Source organism: Eutrigla gurnardus, assembly GCF_963514095.1.
Source record: "Eutrigla gurnardus genome assembly, chromosome: 14".
Classification (NCBI taxonomy): Eukaryota; Metazoa; Chordata; class Actinopteri; order Perciformes; family Triglidae; genus Eutrigla; species Eutrigla gurnardus.
Genome location: NC_139937.1, coordinates 21,977,193 through 21,997,578, shown reverse-complemented (window position 1 = coordinate 21,997,578; position 20,386 = coordinate 21,977,193). Strand labels below are relative to the sequence as shown.

General features: G+C 44.2%; 3 protein-coding genes across 4 annotated transcripts in view; 1 reads left to right on the top strand and 2 right to left on the bottom strand.

Annotated features, from left to right (window-relative positions):
• Positions 1-565: 565 nt before the first annotated feature.
• On the bottom strand, positions 566-3,061 carry arl4aa (ADP-ribosylation factor-like 4aa). The gene is made up of 2 exons (XM_084027305.1): positions 2,935-3,061; positions 566-1,827 (listed from the first exon to the last, which is right to left on the bottom strand). The coding sequence occupies exon 2, from the start codon at positions 1,710-1,712 to the stop codon at positions 1,110-1,112; it is 603 nt and encodes a 200-aa protein (XP_083883431.1). The 5' UTR covers positions 1,713-1,827; positions 2,935-3,061; the 3' UTR covers positions 566-1,109.
• Positions 3,062-3,208: 147 nt separating this feature from the next.
• The window catches only part of vwde (von Willebrand factor D and EGF domains), a 29,717-nt gene continuing 12,539 nt past the window's right edge, over positions 3,209-20,386 (top strand). The window contains exons 1-8 of one of the 2 annotated variants that reach the window (XM_084027301.1): positions 3,209-3,388; positions 4,701-4,763; positions 15,662-15,852; positions 16,814-17,045; positions 17,865-17,939; positions 18,703-18,932; positions 19,449-19,538; positions 20,175-20,325. In XM_084027301.1, coding sequence (XP_083883427.1) covers positions 4,748-4,763; positions 15,662-15,852; positions 16,814-17,045; positions 17,865-17,939; positions 18,703-18,932; positions 19,449-19,538; positions 20,175-20,325 — 985 coding nt within the window. In that variant the 5' untranslated portion in view covers positions 3,209-3,388; positions 4,701-4,747. Of the gene's footprint in view, positions 3,389-4,700; positions 4,764-13,183; positions 13,431-15,661; positions 15,853-16,813; positions 17,046-17,864; positions 17,940-18,702; positions 18,933-19,448; positions 19,539-20,174; positions 20,326-20,386 lie in introns of those variants that run through there. The other variant, XM_084027300.1, reaches the window with a different exon arrangement.
• cUnh7orf78 (chromosome Un C7orf78 homolog) lies at positions 5,533-7,538 on the bottom strand. The gene is made up of 4 exons (XM_084027303.1): positions 6,837-7,538; positions 6,517-6,601; positions 6,137-6,279; positions 5,533-5,766 (listed from the first exon to the last, which is right to left on the bottom strand). Exons 1-4 carry the CDS (start codon positions 7,260-7,262, stop codon positions 5,686-5,688), a joined length of 735 nt encoding a protein of 244 aa, XP_083883429.1. The 5' UTR covers positions 7,263-7,538; the 3' UTR covers positions 5,533-5,685.

Here is a 20,386-nt window from a genome sequence, read left to right as displayed (position 1 = left end):
ACACGGCGCTCCACATCTGCAGGTTCCTGTGAAGACACGATCATCGCGCACTTTGCTTTAAAACGAGACATTTCCAAAGTGATAATTACAGCAAAGGTTGACTGAGTCAAGGGTTTTGTTGTTTTTTTGGAAACCCCTTGCATCACATTCACACGTGACGAGTCCTCCGGTGTCAGCCTTGTTAAAAAGCCACGTTGACAGATGTTTTCACAAATTGCTTCGTTTCATCGCTCTCTGCGGATTCAAACAAGCTTCTAAAAACAGTCACCTGAGTGAACGCGAGGCTGCAATCCTGAACGTCTCCCAGTGAAGACGGAGCCCTCGGGCAACAGAGTGAACATAATAACAGCCTCCACACCACCGTCAACATTCCTCTAAATATGTTTTATTAAGCAAAACGCAATGCATAACCTGTCTAATGACAACGTGGCCCACGTGGACCAACTACAGTAGCATCCGATGTATTTTTTGCCCAAACATTTCTGTAAAATCCAACACAATATGCTCTATTTAAACTGTAAACTTCATAAGAAGTGATACTCTAAAGTGCTTTTTTTAAAAAAAAAAAAAGAAGAAGAGATATAGAAGACAGCAAGCAAGTCAATAATAAGCTATAATGCATGATAATACTTTTCTTTCACAGAGAAAGTCCAGTGTAAAAAAAAAAAGAACATAATAAAAGTAAAATCAAAATGGTTGTATATATATTTAAATGCCCCTCTGGTGTAACAACGTTCAATCATTTACCAAATAAACCTTCTGCTACTTTTCTTAATTCATTTTTGGTAATAATGTTTGGAACAGCCGTTCATGAAACATACAGCATCCTTAACCTCCGTCACCCTCCCAGACCCCGAACCCTCAGTGCTTTTTAATCCGTATAAACTCTTTATATCATATCCACACATGTCTGAAACTTTCTCATCTTCATACTGTGTTCCTTTTTTAAATGTCACTTCCTGATCAACAGCATCATCACAAGACCAAGACCAGGAATCCTACAGTAAAATCTCTCTTCTGGACTGATAAAACTCAGTGTTTTGTATGTGGACCTGCAGTATCCACCCGGGAGGTTTCCTTCACATATAAACAGCAGACTCCTGACAAGTTCATCTCTTTTTCCTCTGCTGTCGCAGCACCTTTCTCCTTTTCAGGATCATGTCATGGAGTCTGTCCAGACCCTCCCTGAGTCCGTCGCCAATGATGGCGCAGGTTGGCTGCAGGTGCCAGGGGGTCGCGGGGCCCAGTTCCTTCAGCGCCAGCAGCTTCTCGATCTCAGCGAGTCCCAGAGAGTGTCTCAAGTCCTGCTTGTTGGCCACCACCAGCAACGGCACCCCCTGGTTCTCGGAGGTCTTGGCGATCTTATGGAGCTCCGTCTTGGCCTCCTCCATGCGTTCGGCGTCCACGGAGTCCACCACGAATATGATGCCGTCCGTGCATCGCGTGTACGACTTCCACAGGGGGCGTAGCTTCTCCTGGCCGCCCACGTCCCAGAAGTGGAACGTCACAGTCCTGTGGCCGCCCAGAGACACCCTCACCTTCTCCGCGTTGAAGCCCTTGGTGGGCACCGTGTTCACGAACTCGTTGAACTGCAGCCGGTACAGAACGGTGGTCTTCCCGGCGGAGTCCAGGCCGAGGATGGCGATGTGGAACGACTGGAAGAACGGGACGTTTGAGAGGAAGCTAGGTTGCTCTGACAATCCATTCCCCATCTTTCCTCATGGGGGAAGGATTTGATGGTTTTTTGGGGGGGGGGGGGAGATTTAATCCTGTCCGGCAATAATCCTCAGAGACGCTGATATTCCAAAAAACGACCGCAGCAATTACCTGAAAAGCAAATGTTATTGTGGGTTAAACAAGTCTGAACTGGTCTCAGAACCGTGACGCATTTCATTTCCACACACTCTCTAGTTTCTGTTGCTTTTAAGACGTTATCATCGGGGGGAACAATAGTGCGAGTAGAATTCAGTGGAAGAGTCATTAAGTCAACAGACTAAATAATGTAAGTTACATAACATTCATGCAATGTCTGCCAACATAAGTCCCCATAAACCACTGGTTATACAGGTGAGGCTGTACCTGCAGGTGAGGCTCAATGGATTGAGCAACTGTGCATTTTATTGCTTTCATTTGTAAGAGGAAGGATTTTGTCGTGTTTTATTAAAACGGTGCATAGTCTCCCTTTTTAAACTGCACTTGTCAGTAGTTTTTTTTGTGTGGATTAAATCCCCATGCCCTATGACAGGTGTCTACATGATCTGAGTGAGCATTACATTGGCATGCAAAACACTAAACACAGTATGTTTGACCGAATGCTGTGGATATTGACAATCTTTTACAGTTCTGCTGCTGTCGGACAATATTCACATGCAACAGTTTCTTTTTTCACTGTGAAACACACATGGGGCGTATTCATTGTTCATGACACTCAAGTCAAAGTCCAGAGCAATGCGTCACTCGCTATAAAACACGCTTCATGAACAGGAAAAGACTTTGAAAAATCTCGTCTGATGTGTCATTATATTGACATATCACCCAGCTGCAACAGTCAAAGCATCATCCAACGTCACCATATTGTCATAAGTTTAACGAATTCGTCTCATATGGTATCATTAAACATTCCTGCAGGGAGGCTGTTTGCTAGTTTTTGCAGTGCAACTGACATTTCAGTATACTATTACATCCCTAGTCGTATTAAAACAGAGCTTTGATGCCATAAAAAAACCTAGATTTGTTTTATTCGGGTATGATATTGCACTGCATTTACATAAAAGGACTGACATATTTACACTGCAGGTGAGCAGTATAAAAATGTCCCCAAAAAAATGGTCTACCTGCCAAGCCTGAGCCATCTGTGGAGAAAAACCACCACGAACCCCTGATCCGGTCTGGGGGAGAACCACCAGCCTCTAAACACCCCGACATTCAACTCACCGTGGATTTCCTTCCGCGTAATGTCGCAACGACGACAGAAAAAACCCCTCCGGAGCGGAGACGGTGAGACACCCTGCCTTGCCTTGCCTTGCCTGTCTGTCCCTCGGCGTCCCAGTGTGTGTGTGTGGATCTATACTCAGCCGACGACACACGGCTGTCAGTGTGGATCGACGCCCACGCGAACACTGCGGGCGCGTGTGATTGGCTAACGCGCTCCCTCCTCTGCCAGCGGATTGGCTGACGCGGCCTGTCAGTCACGCGCCTTGCCCGCGAACCGGGATCACCTGTTGCGTTTTAAGTCTGTCCGTCACACACCATTGAACTTTTTTTTTTAGTCATCTATTATTCATCGTTATCGATCTGCAGACGGATCGTGAGTCTGGCGATATGTTTGAAATGAGTTGCCTTATTATTTTGTATAGATATATAAGAAAGGGCTGGAGCGGAAACGAAGGTACATTTAATTTAAAAAGTTGTAAATGTTTGCTCTAAAAAATGTCGGTTAATGTATGAATCTAACGATATCGTCCCACCTAGTTGCAGATAGATTATTACTATTTAATGACATTGTTATTACGCTTCTAAACGCCAGCCAGGCTCCAGTGTCGAGGCTTCACTACCAGCCCCGTTTTAAAACCCCCATACACGGACGTTCAGGTAGCTTAGGAACGGGGGGATGCTAGCGGAGAAGCTAACTTAGCATGCTAACGGGGAAGCTAGCTTAGCATGCTAACATAGTAGCCGCAGTAGAAACCTAAAGCTAAACGTTGGTAGCAGTTTAAACGTACCGTGGATTCAGCTCGGCGAGTCTCTCTGTTCTGCCCGTGTGTGTGAGGAGGGGAGAGAGTGGGAGAGAGTGTGTGTGTGTGTGTGTGTGTGTATTTGCGCGTGCGCGTGTCTCTGCAAGAAACAGCGCCGCCCCCGTTTCATCCGCGTGTTTTCGTTTGAAATGATTGGACGGAGAGGCAGGAAAGGGCAGCACGCGCTCACGAACAGCCCCCACGCGCACGGAGGAAAACAAACAACAACACGCACCGCTTCTCGTCGCGTATAATTAAGTCTTTTGTTTCTGAGGGGGTCGGAGGTCAACGTCGTTTTGGTTTTGATTTGTTTACTACACGTTCTGTACTCAAGTAGGAGTACAGATACTCCAAGTATTAAGTAAAACAAGTATCACTTAGAGGGACTAATGTACTTGTAGTATAAAGTAAAAAAGTATCACTGGGTTGATTCTGATCATTACTAATCTAGGAGACCGATATTTGAAACTGATATTTGTCAGTGCTGTAAAAAAAAGAAGGTAATAACAAAAAATCTTAACACAAAACGTATGTGTGTTTATGTTTAATTAGAGAACCTTTCACATGATCTTAACACAAAAAAGTGCAGCTTTATTATGAATCTGAACAAACAAACAAATAAATAAAATGGTTCCCTGAAGTTTTATAAAGTTAAATGTTGCATCAAAGCCAAATTAGACCAAAAATTAAATTATTTTATACGTAAAAAGGTTCTAGTAACTATAAGGGTCAAATACATATAGTGATGTCAAAAGAACAATATTTTTCTGATTGTCATTTGCTGAAATGAAGTGGAACAGAAGTATAGACTTTCACTGAAACAATATAATGAAAAGTGTTAAAATGTTTGATTTGATTTCTGTATTTGTACATTAGTATAGCTAGGATTTATTGGACAGACTTGGATGATATTTGTTTTCCAACTCTTTTTTTGACTTTGGCATCTTTTATGTCTTCCCTGTATAGATCCCCCCCCTCCCCACGCTGCCATGAGATGAGTTCACAGTCCCGTAATGAACCACAACTCTCGTAAGTAACATCCTTATTAGCCGTGCGTGAGACGGAAGCGTTCTTTACATTGTTTCAGTATTGAAAACGGGATCACGAGGGGATTAAAATAAGAAAAACACACGGCCGTCTCTGGCTCGCGTGGGTTCGATGCAGAAATACGATCATTCTTTGCACTTTATATTTAGTCTGCCAGTTATGCGCAGAGTCACAGATGAGCCGTCGGACACACATGTGCAGCTATTTCAGACATGCTGGGACCACGTGCAGGCGTGGCGTGTTTGTAATTCTTGGGGTCCGGAATGAGCAGCTGTCACTGGTGGGCTTCGTCATGTGATGCGATGACCTCCGTGACACCGCGGTCGATGCTGCACGAACCCTGAATATATCTGTTTGGTCCATTCTCCACCCTTAAACTCAACATTAATGCAAAATAACTTCCAATGTATAAATTATTGTTCATATATATTTAAATTTCAACCTTGTTGCTGGAAGATAGTATTTAAGATATAATAGGAACATAATATGCTTTGGAAGATGGCTGTTAGTAAACAAACATATCTCTGAATTGTAGGAAATGGACTTAGACATGCGATAATATTGACATGGGCTTTTCTTTGTGCTGTGTGCTGTTATCAAAACTAGGCACGGGACAATATAAAAATTTCAGGTCACAATTATCCAAAATATACTTTAAAAAAATGACAGCAAAACATACTGGAATCGCTTTAATTATGTTTATCGCATCATAACATTTACAGCATCCTGGAGGCCTATTTTTTATTTTTCTTCCCTCCTAGCGAACTAGACAGCCTTTTCTATCTCGGTGATACAATCCTACATCTTCCCGTCTCTAATCACAACTATCAAAACTTGTCAAGTTTATTTTGTTTTGCATCCACATTGTCTCTTAGTATAGACTCATGCATAAAAGAGAAAGTGATCATAGATTCCACGACTTGGAGAGTTTCTCCTCCACGCGGTCCAAGAAGGCGCTGTACGCTCCTCTTCTTCTTCGGTGTCGCTGTGAAACAGACATAAACTGTTGTAAATGATGAATGCCACTAATGTTCTGTTAGATTGAGTCCTGTAAAACACAACAGTCACATGATCTCAATTAAACACTTTGGACAGAGACCAGATGGTCTGTATCCAGCTACATGTAGATCTTTGTTGTCATGTAAACAGTCAGTATCTGTCTGCATCAAAACATATTCTTTATAATATTTTTTTCTCTATTTATGTGCAATAGATGGTGGTAAATATTCCCAAAAATATGTTTATGTCAATGTGTTTTTCTCTATTTATGAGAAGGGGTAATTTGAACCTGCCCCTATGGGACGGACAACATTGAACATAGAAGTGGTGTAAATATGACACCGAGCTCCACTGACGGTGTAGGAAGCTGATTTCGGAGGCCAGGGCAGCCGAGGGAGCGTGAGCTTCGAATCCCATCTGGGCTCTGCAGGTTTATACGTGTCCATCTTTGTCTTGGTGTCCCTTGGAGTTGAGTCTAACTCAGATCTAGTGGTTCCCACTGAGAAAAGAAGGAACAAATAACTTGTGCCGGTACAGTGGTATTCAAAAATGTTACATTTTAAATAGCCTTTGCTGGAATAAGACATGCCCCGCCCCCTGAAATACCTCCTCTTTAGGTGCAGTTCTTTATTATTTTTAGTGCTTACTTCAACACAAAATGCGTTTGTCAAACATTTATTCTACAACAAAGTTTCTGCCAAAATGAACTCAGAAGATGACAAAATATTTCACTCACTGATGTCCAAGTGTTTTGATTTTAAATGCAGGTTACCAGGATCTCTCTCATGTGTCGTTATTATGTCTGGAAGGTCCTCATTGAGCTGGAATCAGTGAGAACAGTAATGATGTTTTACTTTTGCTTTTACTGCCATCTTGTGGTCAAATCGAACATTACACCTTCAGAGACGTGTGCTGTACTTGAAGGTAACACGGGCAAGACACTGCTTGCCTTTCTCGGGTTCAGTCTGCGTGTTTATTACCATTCTGTGTTCGCCGTTTACATGACAGACACACAGAAGAAGCCATGAAGCGTATTTTGTGTTTGCGGACACGTACCGGTCTAAAGTCATGTGGTTTGGGGTTCTCGTAAGGCCCAGAATGGTACTTCCCGGTCTTGACAAACATCAGCTCACGCTCCAGAGCATCAGGAGGCCGGTACGATGTGATGAACTTCGGAGGCTCTCCTCTCCGGTTGCTCTCGTGTAAAACTGTTGGTAGAAATGTTCTCTTCTTTGTTGGTACGACTACGTTTGAATGCGTCTTCCTTTCCCTCCTCTGAGGAACCGACAGAGATCTGTACAGTCTAAGAGAGAAATCTGGTGGCTTGATGCTCCACGCGTCGCCCACGTGGCTCTCGGCCTCCGGTTCTCTGAAACATTCGCTTCTTGCAAAAGAGAGACGCTGACTTGCCGAGAATTTGTTTTTCTCTTCAAAGCGGACCGAGGACAGCGGATGCAACAAACCGCACAGAGCCATTTTCATTTATTGATGCACTCATAAGGTATCTGCTTACCTTGGATGTCCTGCAGGTATCTCCTCGCAAGTTCACATCCGCAGACTTTGAGCTTGTTCTGCTGTTTGCTCTGCTGTTTGTTTGTCAGCAACGCGGAGGTCGCCGCCGGAGGAAGGAGCAGACTGTGGCACGCGGCTTGATTACAGACACAACATGTAAAAAAGCGCTGCTTGGTAACGAGGCGCCTCTGGTGTTCTGAACAAAAAGAATGAAGTTAAGTGGGCTGAGCTCAGCAGGACATTTAACAAAAACAGGAACTAAGCAACAGAGCAAACACAGTGACTCTGAATGGAAGACGACGTGGCGTCGAGGAATCTTGGTACTGTACCAATCTCAGTCAAAGGCATCATTTAAAGGTAGAATATTCATTAACATGCAGTATTACAGGGCTGATTTGGATTTGATTTACTGGATGATTTTTATGTCCAATTGTGATTATTTTGATTGATATTGGAATTGTGATATAATTTTTGATAAGAGAATGATCATTTTCACATAATTGTCCTTATATTCATTGAAAAACATGTGTAATTATTATGTTTTGATTTAATTTTGCACCTCTGTACCAAACAGATGTTTTCTTAAGTCTATACAATATGACAATATACATCTCTGATTGTATATTGTGTTTTATTATCTAATTATAGCTGTCATATTACAAATATATTGGCAATAAACATACAATATCCCACTCTGAAATACAGTTGTAAAGTAGCATAAATGGAAATATGAAGTACAAATACCTGGAAACTGTACTTAAATGCATTACTTGAGTATTTGTTTTTCATATGTAATGTCTATGTAATCCCACTAGATGGCAGCATATCATTCAGGTGAAGTTAGTCAGCAAGAAGCACACAATCATACTTTTTTCTATAGGAGAAGAATAAACTCATGTTTCCTTTCTCTATAACATCGATTCAGTCCATGGTGAGAGGCAAACCGCTGTGTTTGAGATTATTGGTTGAGATGATCTTTAATTCAGTTTATTTTATATTTTACTGACCAAAAACTCCAAGAAATAGTCTGGAAAGTTGATGTCGTGGCCGAATATCTAAAGTATATTTTTATTTACCACCTTTATTTTTAAGATGCTCTGTTGTTGACGTATGCATTGTTTCTGGTTGCTGTTCATGGCTCATCATGGGGATTTGTAACCGGGGATCCCACCTGTCTTTTTCTTTCTTACGAGGAATACAGTCTCTTTCTTTATTTCATGATTGATTCTTATCCGTGTACTCTCTCTGGAGCTCGCAAAAACAGTTTGGGCGTGATCAGGGCTAAAGTCACGTAGTGTGAACTCGTCACTCTCTTGTTATGGGTGGTCGTTAGAGAAGAAAAACAGTCGGATCAGAGGTCACAGCTCTGATTTACAATCAGCCAGAGGAGCTCCCTTTGTGTAAACACCGATCTGTACGCGGCAGATTTCCTCCGGACAGTTGTTGCAGCAGTCGCCGTGTTGGTACCGACTCGGACAGCTGACACAAGGGAGCAAAGGCAGCAGGAAACTCGAGCTGAGACCAAACAGCGCCCTGTGAAGGAGCTGACCTCGCCGCCCCTCTTTAAACCCGGGAGCTGCCACCATCAGAGGCTCCTCTCGACCTCTGGCCCCGCCGCTCAGCGTCTGAAAAACGCCCATCATGGGATCCGGTGACATTTACAGCCACTGTGCAGTCGGAGGCTCGGCCCGAAACAATTACAGGCGAGATGCTGGCGTTGCCCCCTGAGACAGACGTGATGGAGCCTCACGCAACAGAAACAAGCTGAAACATCTCAGACGGAGCTGAGGACACTACGGGTGTTCCTCCTCTGCAGCGTCTGGCTGCGTGTCACGACCTCCATCTGCTTCTACTGAGGCGACAGCAGAGTTTCAGTCTCTGCCATCCAGCAACCAGTGAAGGAAGTGACCATATTTGGACCGCAGAGGAGCGACGGGTGGATCGGACGAACCCTTACTGGATCTGGATCCATGTGGATTCTGGTGTGAAGCTGCCAACAAAGCTAGCTTCATAATTCAGGGTCAATTTAACAGCTAAGTGTTAAAGTCATCTTAGTAGCTAACTAGCATTGGTAGCGTGGTAGCATAATCAGCAGGTAAGCCCCGCCCCCTAAAGCATCCCCTGCTTTCTGGTCTGGTGGATTCTAAATGGACCATAATGTACTAAATGAACATCATGCTGGATTGAAGAAGACTTGAAACTAGAGATTGAGACCATAAACTCATGTTTACAGTGTTTACTGAGATAATACATCAAGAGAGAAGTAGGACCATTTTCTCATAGACTTCTATACAACCAGAGAGGAGTCGCCCCCTGGTGGCCAGCAGAGAGAAGTAGGACCATTTTCTCATAGACTGCTATACAACCAGAGAGGAGTCGCCCCCTGGTGGCCAGCAGAGAGAAGTAGGACCATTTTCTCATAGACTTCTATACAACCAGAGAGGAGTCGCCCCCTGGTGGCCAGCAGAGAGAACGACTGTTTTTGACTCTTAAATAATTTGGATGTTTTTTATGGTGCTCCTGCCTGACAACATAAAAACCTGCTGTTTCAGTTTGCGCTCAGATTTCATCTCAAACTCACCTGTAAACTTGTTTAATGAGAATTACAGTTAACAGTTGACTGGATTCTGCTGGTTCCTGGATCAGGGGCTGTATGGACACAGTCTGGGTCTGGATCAGGGGCTGTATGGACACGGTCTGGGTCTGGATCAGGGGCTGTATGACACGGTCTGGGTCTGGCTATGTGATGGGAGGCTGGATGGCAGGGGGCGGGTGAAAGCAGGAATAGCTTGTGTCGTGACCCAGCTGCCCTGAGGTCATGTTTGTCCTCTTCAGTAACTAAACACAAAGCACTTACAGCTGCAGCACAATGACACACTAACACAAACTCAGCAGTTCTCACGTGTTATGTACTCTCCACGGAGGGAAGAACAATGGTGTACATGTATCAGTACTACTGCACAATCCTGAGGTACTCTTCCTTTACTTTGGTATATCCATCATTCCTTGTTTTCATCCTCCTCCCTCCGTCTTTCATCCTTTACTTCCTCCGTCATCATCATCTGAAAGTGGAAAATGTGAATCCAGGCAAAACCCAAACAATAAAACATCTTTTCCTCTTCACATTGAGTACTTCTGATACTCGGCTTCAGTGTTATAATATCTGTTTGCTTTTTCTTTACATGCCGGGTTTCAGCCTCCTCCATCCTGAACGATTCACACTGACTTTTACTTTTTAGCCCTCCTTCAGCCACTTGTTGCAGCCAAGCCGTCACGCACACGTTGGCCCAGACACGAGCTGAGGAATGATTATACGACGTCGTCCAAATCTTCTCCACAGGAGTCCAACAACAGCAGTAGAAAAGCCCATCACCCCCACGAGCTTAAGACATAAAAAAGCACTTGTACTGAAGCAGCCTCTGCTCTGAATTGGTCTCGGACCCGGATTTCCAGGCTGCCGTATCTGTCGTTGGATCACTTTCCTGTACTTCTCTGCTCCTCGTGTGCTCTTAAGTTACTTTTACGTTTGCAATAATCAGTTTTCCTGTCAAGCAGTGGAGGTTCAAGTAATTGTTTTGCATTTCCTGCATCATTTAGCCGATATCGTGTTTTCCAGGAGACACTGCAGCGCTGCCGTTTCTCCCGCTGTCTGCATAACTGATTATAATGAGAGAAAATTGCACAAAATGAGCTCATGTGTGTAGATTACACTATCAAACGAGGCAATTATTCTCATTTATTTACCTTTTTTTGGTGCTTCCTTTATAAAACTGGAAGGCTACAAACTCCTACATGTCATGTAGTGTTTCTATGGTCACGTGACGTAGATGTTTTCCATCCGGGAGGCTGATTGAGATTTAATTGCTGCTTGTGTAAGAAGAGGCGTGAGCAGACGGGAAGAAAGTGGAGTCTTATTTTGGGAGGGGGGGGTTTCTACCTGATGGCTATTCCAGGCTCTGAGCAGGTTGATGGTCCAGGAGATTTATGAGGGAGGGGTTATATCCCTCCTCCGCCTCCATGCTGCACCGGGAGAAGCCGTCTACGACCCACACAGCTGTCGGCTTCCCATTGGCTCTCCCCGGACCTGCAGGAATAAACGTCCAAAGGTTTACTCGCCGTTAATCACAGATTATTGCCTCACTGACTTTATTGAAACTTCACAGTTTACTTAAACGGTCCACGTTAAGTCAGAAATAGTCCTCCTGAGTCGGTTTCCCCCGTTCAAACAACCAAAATGAGCTCAATCAGCTCGTAGACATGCAACTGATGTAGAGCTGAAACTGATCTGCAACTATCTTCATAAATGAATCATCACTGGAGTTTCTGTTCAAGCAAAAACGCCAAACATTTGACGGCCGCAGCTTCTAATATGTGAATATCTCCTGCTTTTTAAAAAAAAAACGTTTTCTAATCTTATAAACTGAATATTTGGGTTTTACATCCAAACATTTGAAGACGTCACCTTGGCCTCTGGGAAAAATTGGTTTTCTCACATCTATAGGCAAAACAGGTCATCTTTTCTATATATATATATATATATATAATAAGCAGATTAATCATCCTAATTGTTGTACCTTGAAGCACATTAAAAATGAAATCTGCTAATATTGATTGTATACTTGTAATAGTTTGAAGACTTCATGGGAGAAATCTGTCTCTGTCTCACCATATTCGCATATAATTGAACATAGTAGCACATTTTTTTATTCCCAGGTACTGCAAAATCAAAAACACTTGAAGTTTTTTTTCCAAAATACCTCCAGAATTTAAATAGTTTTTAATTGATTCATGGCTTCTTCTGTTCCTTATTTCCTCTCGTGAAGAGATCGGTTTCAGGTCTTTGACAGATCTGTCGGCTCCTGCCAGTGAAACTTTATATCCGAGTATCACGGCTGCTGTTAAAGTACGCGGGTGGAGACGATCTGCAGGGAGAAGGACTCCATCTCCAGAGCTCCCCTCTTTGGCCGCGTCCATGAGAAATGTAGCATGTGGTCCATCTGTTTTAGTGGTTTGGAGTCGACTTATAAAATCTAACTGGCTGGTCAGCGGTGAACTTCCAGGATTAGATGGAGAAAACATTGCAACGTGCAGAGAGTTTTACAGACTTACGTCGACTCACACCATTGATTTGAACTTGAATAACAGAGCAGTGAGATATTTAATTTAATGAAGACAAATGTCTAATCTTTGCCAGCAGAATAAAGTCATTCAGGTTTACAATGCTTTAACCTGCTTAATCTCTGCATTTATAGATTCTGAACGTCAAATCTGACTTTTGTGGTTTCATAGTTTATAACTTTTTCCTATGAACACCCTGAAAATCTAAATATTTGTTTTACTTTATATGTCAAATCTGACTTTCACATTTATTTGGAATAGCCAGAATTTTTGTATTTCTTGTTTTCAAAGTTCCTTAATGTTCTAATGGGAATCCTCATATTTGCTTTGTTGTTGCTTACTGATAACAGCTGATTATTATTATAAGTGCATGTATGGAGAATTTGAATGTAGTTCATCAGCCTACTTATCATGTAAATATGTTTTATAAAGTTACTGGAAAGTGGGTTTTATTCCCTGAGAAATGTGATGAAATAATATAAAGTGGCATAAAATGGAGACAGTCGTTTAAAACACCTCGAAACGGTCCTATTTTAGTATTTTACTTGCTTCCATGTTGCATCACGTGATGTCCCATGTTTTTCATTATTCTCAACAACTCATCCATTAATTTAGTACGTTGACCTTTGCGTGTGAGCCGAGTGTAGACCGTGAGATCGCGGAGCGGTGACGGACGTGTGGAGGTCCGGGTCATGATGCCCCTCCTAACAGCCTGTGATGCTGCAGCCCCGCAGCAGTCTGTGGTCAGCCGCTGCAGCAGCGCGGCGTCTCGGATCAGCCCGACAGAGAACCGCGGGAGCCTCCGGAGTCCTCGTGCTGCCGCCGCCGCTGCTGCGCTCGGAACGGAGAGGACGTCTCCGGTTAAAACGGTGCCGCGTAGTGCTCGCGCGCAGTGCTCGCGCGCTGTTTGGTCGCGAAGTCGCGCGCCGGACGCTTGCGGGACGATGAGACTGGGAAGCGTTTTGAAACTTCTTCCGTGCGTGGTGTTCTTCCTCCCTAACGTGATGCACGCGCAGACAGGTAAGCGCGGCGCCTCCACTCATCTAAACGCGGGGCATTTAATGGACTAAAACAACACTTTAACATTCATAATAATCTCTTTTAATGACTGTATAAAAGCTACTAAAGAGGTCCGAGTGCTCAGACTCCTCTGGAGGCTCTTTGTCCTGCCAGAGAAGAAGCTGACACCTTCTACATCCATCATGTCGCCGTCATCCGAGGCCACATACCTCCTCAGTGTGATGTATTTGTGCTGTCACGGGAGACGGAGCAGCTCTGGTGGGCTGTGAGGCTCTGACAGGCAGACGGGATGTCATAGTTCCTGTTCAGGACTGAAGCCACCAGGTGTGGAGGATGAAGGATGTGTGCTGGCAGCTCGGACAGCTCCTGTCGTCTCCTTCGGCCCGATCACCTTTCACTTCTTTTCTGTCCTCCTTGCTCTCACTTTCTGTGTCCATTCATGCTTTTATGGTCATGTTTTCACTTCAGTCACACACTGTAAACCCCCCCTCTCTCTCTTTGACCTCCTTTAAATCACCGTCTTGGCTTTAGACTAGCCAAGTAAACCTTCCTGGTTTCCCTCGCCATCAGGTGAACCGTTAAACACTATACTTCTCAAAGATCTGGAACAAAGCTTTGTCGAAAAGCCTCAGATTCTCTGGTTTCTTCAGCTAATCAGCATTGTGTTTCCATTCATTCAGACTGACGTCATGTTTATTTCGCCTTAACCAATGAGAAGCGAGCAACTTTGATGACCTGGCGTGGACTTGAGTAAAACATTTGCTGATTTTTAGATTTGATGACAAAATTTAAAAAAACACTCTCAACTGCTTGGCAACTGGTGGAAGATGAACTCCAGATCCCAGCATCCCCGGCAGCTTAATCTCAGCCTCGTCAACGAGATAACGGACTTATTCTTCCTAGAAACGGCTCACGTGGTCGAGACGAAGCGCTGCAGTGTGACGTCCTCCGTTTGAAAGACGATGTCGTTTTATTTTACGGCTCTTCTAATCGTCCCAAAGCACTCAAACTGTGTGTTTATGAGTCCTCCTTTAACCTTTGACCTGCTGACCTTTCCTCTCTCTCTGTAGCAGTTTCAGGACTTCCTCCCACTCCATCAACGTTTCGCTGATTTACTTTCCGTTCCGCTCCTGCTTTAAATTCACATTTGACCTCAAACTGAAGATTTCTTGACTTGCTTATCATGAGCAACAACAATATACTGTTTCCAACAGATCTTTATTTAAACACAGGTTGATGTGCATCATGTGAAACATCTCAAACATCAGCGTTCCTGCTGGGAAAACCCATTAATAATAATGTTAGTTTTGGCTGCAGCTCAGATCTCCGTTATCAGAGAGGTAGTTTTCTGAAACCGATTTCCTCCTGCTGGTGTTTGAAGGGTTTGCTTTCCGTAGTAGTTACCTACAGATTATGACGTCTGCTAACGTAGAAGACGTGTGGAGGAAGTTCAGAACGTAGAGAAACCAGGTGTTGAGAATGAAGGAGGACCGTTGGCATCTTTGACGTCTCTTTAGGCGACTCGTCTGCATGTCAGCGCCGTGCTGGCCGACTCACTCAGGCTTTCACCCTTCAATCAGACCTCCGGTCAGAGACGGAACACTTTGCTGCAGTGCTGAGTGGCCGTAGTCATGGTGACGTCACCCATTGGTTTGTGGACTACAGTTTTGAACCCTTGAGTTCGGCATCCTGGATCCATGTGGATTCTGGTGTGAAGCTGCTAACAATGTTATCTTCATACTTCAAGGTCAACTTTACATCTAAGTGTTAAAGTCAGTAGCTAACTAGCATTGGTAGAGACCTGTCAATCAGCAGGTAAGCCCCGCCCCCTAAAGCATCCCCTGCTTTCTGGTCTGTTGGACTCTAAATGGACCATAATGTAGTAAATGAACATCATGCTGGATTGAAGAAGACTTGAAACTAGCTAATGATTCTACTTTAGTTCTTCATTTTAGTCATATTCAGTGAATGTATTCAAAGCCTAAATGATAAAATCAAGCTCTCTCTCTAATGCGTTTCATGGTTTGGACACAAACCTCGATCCTGAGCAGCAGCGAACCTTTTTCACCAGCTTTGAAATCCAACCTGAAAGGTTTATCTTGAGTGCCAACCAGCTGGATGGAGGATCCCCTCCCCGTCCGGCCTTCCGCTCGGAGGCATCCGATCATCGGTGTTGACAGCCTTGGTGTACGTCCAGTTGCTTACGTTGTCTCTCTGGCGTTGACTTGCAGTGCCCCCTCCAGAGTGTGCGCCGGGCGGGCACGCCATCCTCCAGGACCCCTACCGCAGCACCGCCTTCAGCTCCAGCTGGCTGCAGCAGTCGGCCCTGCAGGACTTCATCTGCGACCACTCCCTCGCTCCGGGCTGGTACCAGTTCCAGATCTTCGACAAGCCGGCCAGCATGCCCACCCAGTGTGTGGAGGTAAATGTTGTACAGTAAATGGGATGTTCGGTGACATCTAAGCTGCGGCTTGTTTTCTAAAGTGGAGCTGAACCGTAAATAAAGCATGCATTCACTCTGCAGGCTGTTAGTTTCACTTCATCTGTCTGAGCCTTAAAGACTCTACTAAAGGACTCCAAACTGTTAGACTTTCAGTTAAAGTTCACCTCATTAACCAACCGGTGGCTTCAGCTCCTCAGTCCTGCACACATGAAAGGCATATTGTATGAGGAGAGACTGCAAACTATTTCCTTACCAGAGTTTTGGAGGGAAACAAAAAAGAAAAGAAAATCGGGTAAACCTTTGCAATAAGCGTCCGGTATCCCAGTGTTCATGAACCGACCGTGACCTTGGTCGAAGGTCGTAAAATTCTCACGACCCCCGCATGCAGCGAGGACGTGTTCATATATTTCAAATGTTAATAGCTTTTTTAATTATAAGCGTCAATACATCAGACCTTGAAATCCTCTGAGGTGGCCTCTCTTTCCTTAATGTCAAAAAATAAGATGCTCAGGTTTGGGATGAATGAACTCTTTGCGTGTGGCCACAAGTGCGGTGCGAGATTTTTGAAAGGGGGTGAAAGGAGAGCTGGAATGTGCCTCATTTCCTGCGGGCGTCCTGCTGTGAGGAGCCTGCAGGAACCGTCTGAAGTGTCGGCCTCCCTCTGGCTTCCCAGGGCATCGCCGCTCTCAGGGTGATGGATGTCCACCGGAGAGGGCGGAGGATGGAGGAGAGGACCGCTCTGAGCCTGTTACACGATAATATCTTTATGAGGATGGCGGATAAATGGCTGAAGTGTTACAAAAGAGCATTTTCAGATTTATGCTATATTAGCAAATTAAAAGTCGATGATGCAAAGCTAGCCATTTCTATTTCTCTTTCTTCTTTTTATGAATTGGTTGTGCCGTAACGTCCTCCCCACCGTCTCCGTCTGCCCGTCCAGGTGAACCACTGTGGGACTCAGGCCCCCGTGTGGCTGTCCCTGGCTGAGGGCGAGGCCCTGCCGGGGCCCCTGGAGGTCCGGCAGCTGACGGCCTGCGCCGTCTGGCAGCTCTTCCCGGGCGTCAGCAAAGACTGCTGCATGTTCCGCATCCCGGTCGCCGTCCGCAACTGTGGAGACTTCTACGTCTACCTGCTGCAGCCCACGCAGGGATGCATGGGATACTGCGCTCAGGGTGGGAACTCAAAGATTCATATTTCTATTATTCCTCCTGTTATATCATACGGATAAATACAAATAAGTGAGGCTAAATGTGAACACGGTGTTCAACTCTAAACATAACGAGCCCGAATCTATAATCCATTACATTGATCCATCACACATAAACAAAGCATCACAAGGTTGATATTGATTTGAACAGCATGTTATATGATAATGAAAGTTTGATTGTAATTATGGGAAATGTTGGAGGTGATTGCATCTTTTTATTTTTGCATTAAAGGTTAGAAGCATCACCAGTTTCCACAGAAGGAAAATACTTTTCCTGAGTTTTTTCACCTCTGAGAGTGAAAGTTACCACAGCAAGAAGCAGAAGTATTGTTGCTATTCTTACCTGCAGTTTAATATATATGTTTTGTCAGAGGTGGGAAGAAATATAGTACAAATACTTTGTTACTGGGAATTCTCAGGTATCTGTATTTTACTTGAGTATTTATTTTTCTGACAACTTTTACATTTTCCTCCCTACATTTTAAAACAAACATCTCTACTTTCTACTCCTCACATTTTTAAAACAGGCGTGTTACTTTAGTTTTAATGCATTTGAGTAGAATCATGATTATTTATCTTATTAATATGACGCCGAGATTCATATAGCCTTGCAAAAAAAAAAACAGCAAGTAGAAATGTCCTTCATGGAGATACTTTAGACTCTTATAAGCTAAACTGCTTCCTAGATGAGATCTTAGAAACAAACCTACACAGTTTATTCTGCCGTGTGATAATAATCTATTTTGTGAATTAATAGTGATTTATAAGTCTGCTATCTCAACAGAGATGTCGGAGGCTTCGCCCACGCCGCCGCTGAGCTGCGGCCCCGACCAGCTGACGGTGGATGGAACGTGTAAAAGTGAGGATCCTGCTGCTGTGTTTACGGCGTACGCTTGTCTCCTCGCGTTAGGTCAGACACCGAGACAATCAGGAAGGTCGGGGAGTTGCCATGCGGTCAGGAATGCACCGTCGGCCCCCTCACCGCCACTCTTAATGAGCTGAGCATGTGTCCCGGCGTCCGCTGGGCCTCGTCTCCATGGCGACGGCCCTCAGCCAGGTCGTGAATTACGCCAAGGCAGGTTTTTGGAAAGCTGGCAGAGGTGAAAACGGAGGAGGGAGGTTTAATTAGAGATGCATGAAATATCACTGGAAATGTTCGTCAACTCGGTTTAAATAATACAATCCAGGTTCCTCTCTTTTCTACTTCTGAATGCTGAATATTTCTATAATTAGAACTCATTTGTCTCAGCTGAAGCTACTGTCTACTGGACAGAGTAGAGAAAGTAAACCAATATGTATACATCTAGAGCCAACGGACCAGCTCCTTGTGTATTAACTGCTCATTCTAAGCCCACAACAATTCTTATTTTCAGGTAATAATATATATATATATATATATATATATATATATATATATATAATACATATATTATATTCCATTCCCACCGATAGATACCCCTAAATGCTACACTGGCCCTTTAAGAACGGCTCACACAGCTGTATTTTCCTCCTCTGTTGTGATTTTTTTTACACTACCAACGTAAAGAAAAAGCACAAACATCCTCTAAATCTCATGTGAGACTCCACTAATCCACCCGCTCTCTCTGCTTCCGTCCCGTCAGCAAAGCAGCCCCCGTCTCCATCTGCCCCGGTGATCGTCTCGGAGGCCACAGGGAACTCCATCTACCTGAAGTGCAGCTTTGAGAGCGGCTCCAACGCCTCCCTGGCCTACGTGGTGGCCTGGTCCCGCCTCTCACCCGAGGGCAGGAAGGAGGAGCTGAAGCAGGAGACCACCATCCAGACCTCGGCCTTCATCGAGCTGGACGGCTTCAACCTCCGTCTCGGGGACAAGGTCTGGTTCAGGCCGCACATTCTCTGTGGGGTTTTTATTCCATACGAATAGTGGAACAACTTCAAATATAGTCTTCTTTATCGGATGCTGAAAGAAAAATAGGAAACATTATAATATTTGAAAGCTTTAGACAGGTGGGAGAATAAAAAGTAACGCAACCAGATCAGAAAAATGAAGGTCTTCTTTCAGAGAGGGTTCGGTCAGCAGAGCATCCATCAATGACTTCCCGTCCTTCCAGAAATACGACTCGCTGCATAAATCATAAAAGGTTTTGTGAGCGAAGCGATTATTGAGACCTGTCAACATGCCGTTTGGTTTTACCGCTGCGTCTGTGTGTGTGTGTGTGTGTGTGTGAGAGCAGACTTTACCTATAAAACCTTTTACACATCCAGGATTTTCCACTATTAAGTGCTGTGAGGTTTATATTCTGTCCCTTCTTTCTCTCTTTACAATGTCGGCATAAAAAAGTCTGCTTTTCTTTGTAGAAGAAAACAAATCTCTCTCTCCGTCCCTCAGATTTATTGCTCCAGTGCCAGTTTCTACTTGGACTCGCCCGACGTCCGTGGTGCTTCGGTGGAAAGTCAGGAGTTCTTTGCTGGCATTATGGTATGTCGCAGCACGCTGAAGATTCATGACTGGTTCTCTGTGTGGTGTTACGTGATGAAGAGCATCATGTTTGGAACCAGGAGACATGTTTTGTTTGTGGTTCTGTCTGTCGGTTTGGAACGTGTTCCAGTGTGAATATGTATATTTCAACATTTGGGAATTACTGTGGTTTTCTGTCTTGCTGATAGTTATAATAGAAGACTATTACCAACCTCATATCTGTGTGTATGGAGCGAGAGGCCGTTAGCTTAGCTTAGCATAAAGACTGGAAGCAGGGGGGAAAGTTAGCCTATTTTTAAAGATTAGATAATCCTTTATTCGCCCCACAGTGGGGACATTTACAGGGTTACAGCAAAGAGTAGTTCAAATAACAAAAGCAGATGCAAAACATAAAAAACAATATTAGACTAAAATAAAAATGGTAAAATTATCATAAATAAACAGACTGGTATCACTGGCATCTACATTTTGAAAACATGCATATTTATAAAAGTTTTATCTTGCTCACTGTCAACTTCTATCACTGATAAATTCTCCTAAAATTACAATATAATTGAATTAGAATAAGAACAGTTCCATCTGATGATGTCATGTGTTGCTGATGAAGGTTTATTATGATGCTGTGTTTGGTTGCAGCTGAGACCGGAGGTGAGCAGCGTCTCCGAGGACGGGAGGCTTTATGAGCTGGCTGTGGAGAGCACGGTTCCCGTCCCGTGTCCAGAAGAGTCCTCGTCCTCGTCCACGGAGCCGTGCACGCTGTCTCTGCAGCTCGGCACAGACAGTAAAGGTGACGACGGACAGTCAACCAGCGGCGTGTGCAGGTTCGACGGTGCATTTACAACAACGCC

Bases quoted from the DNA above. Each gene is read 5' to 3' on its own strand.
- arl4aa (XM_084027305.1), bottom strand. From the start codon at position 1,712: ATGGGGAATGGATTGTCAGAGCAACCTAGCTTCCTCTCAAACGTCCCG.
- cUnh7orf78 (XM_084027303.1), bottom strand. From the start codon at position 7,262: ATGAAAATGGCTCTGTGCGGTTTGTTGCATCCGCTGTCCTCGGTCCGC. The intron at 6,602-6,836 runs GTACGTGTCCGC...CACTGATTCCAG, and splicing joins AACCACATGACTTTAGACCG to CTCAATGAGGACCTTCCAGA. The intron at 5,767-6,136 runs GTCAGTGGAGCT...TCTGTTTCACAG, and splicing joins CGAAATCAGCTTCCTACACC to CGACACCGAAGAAGAAGAGG.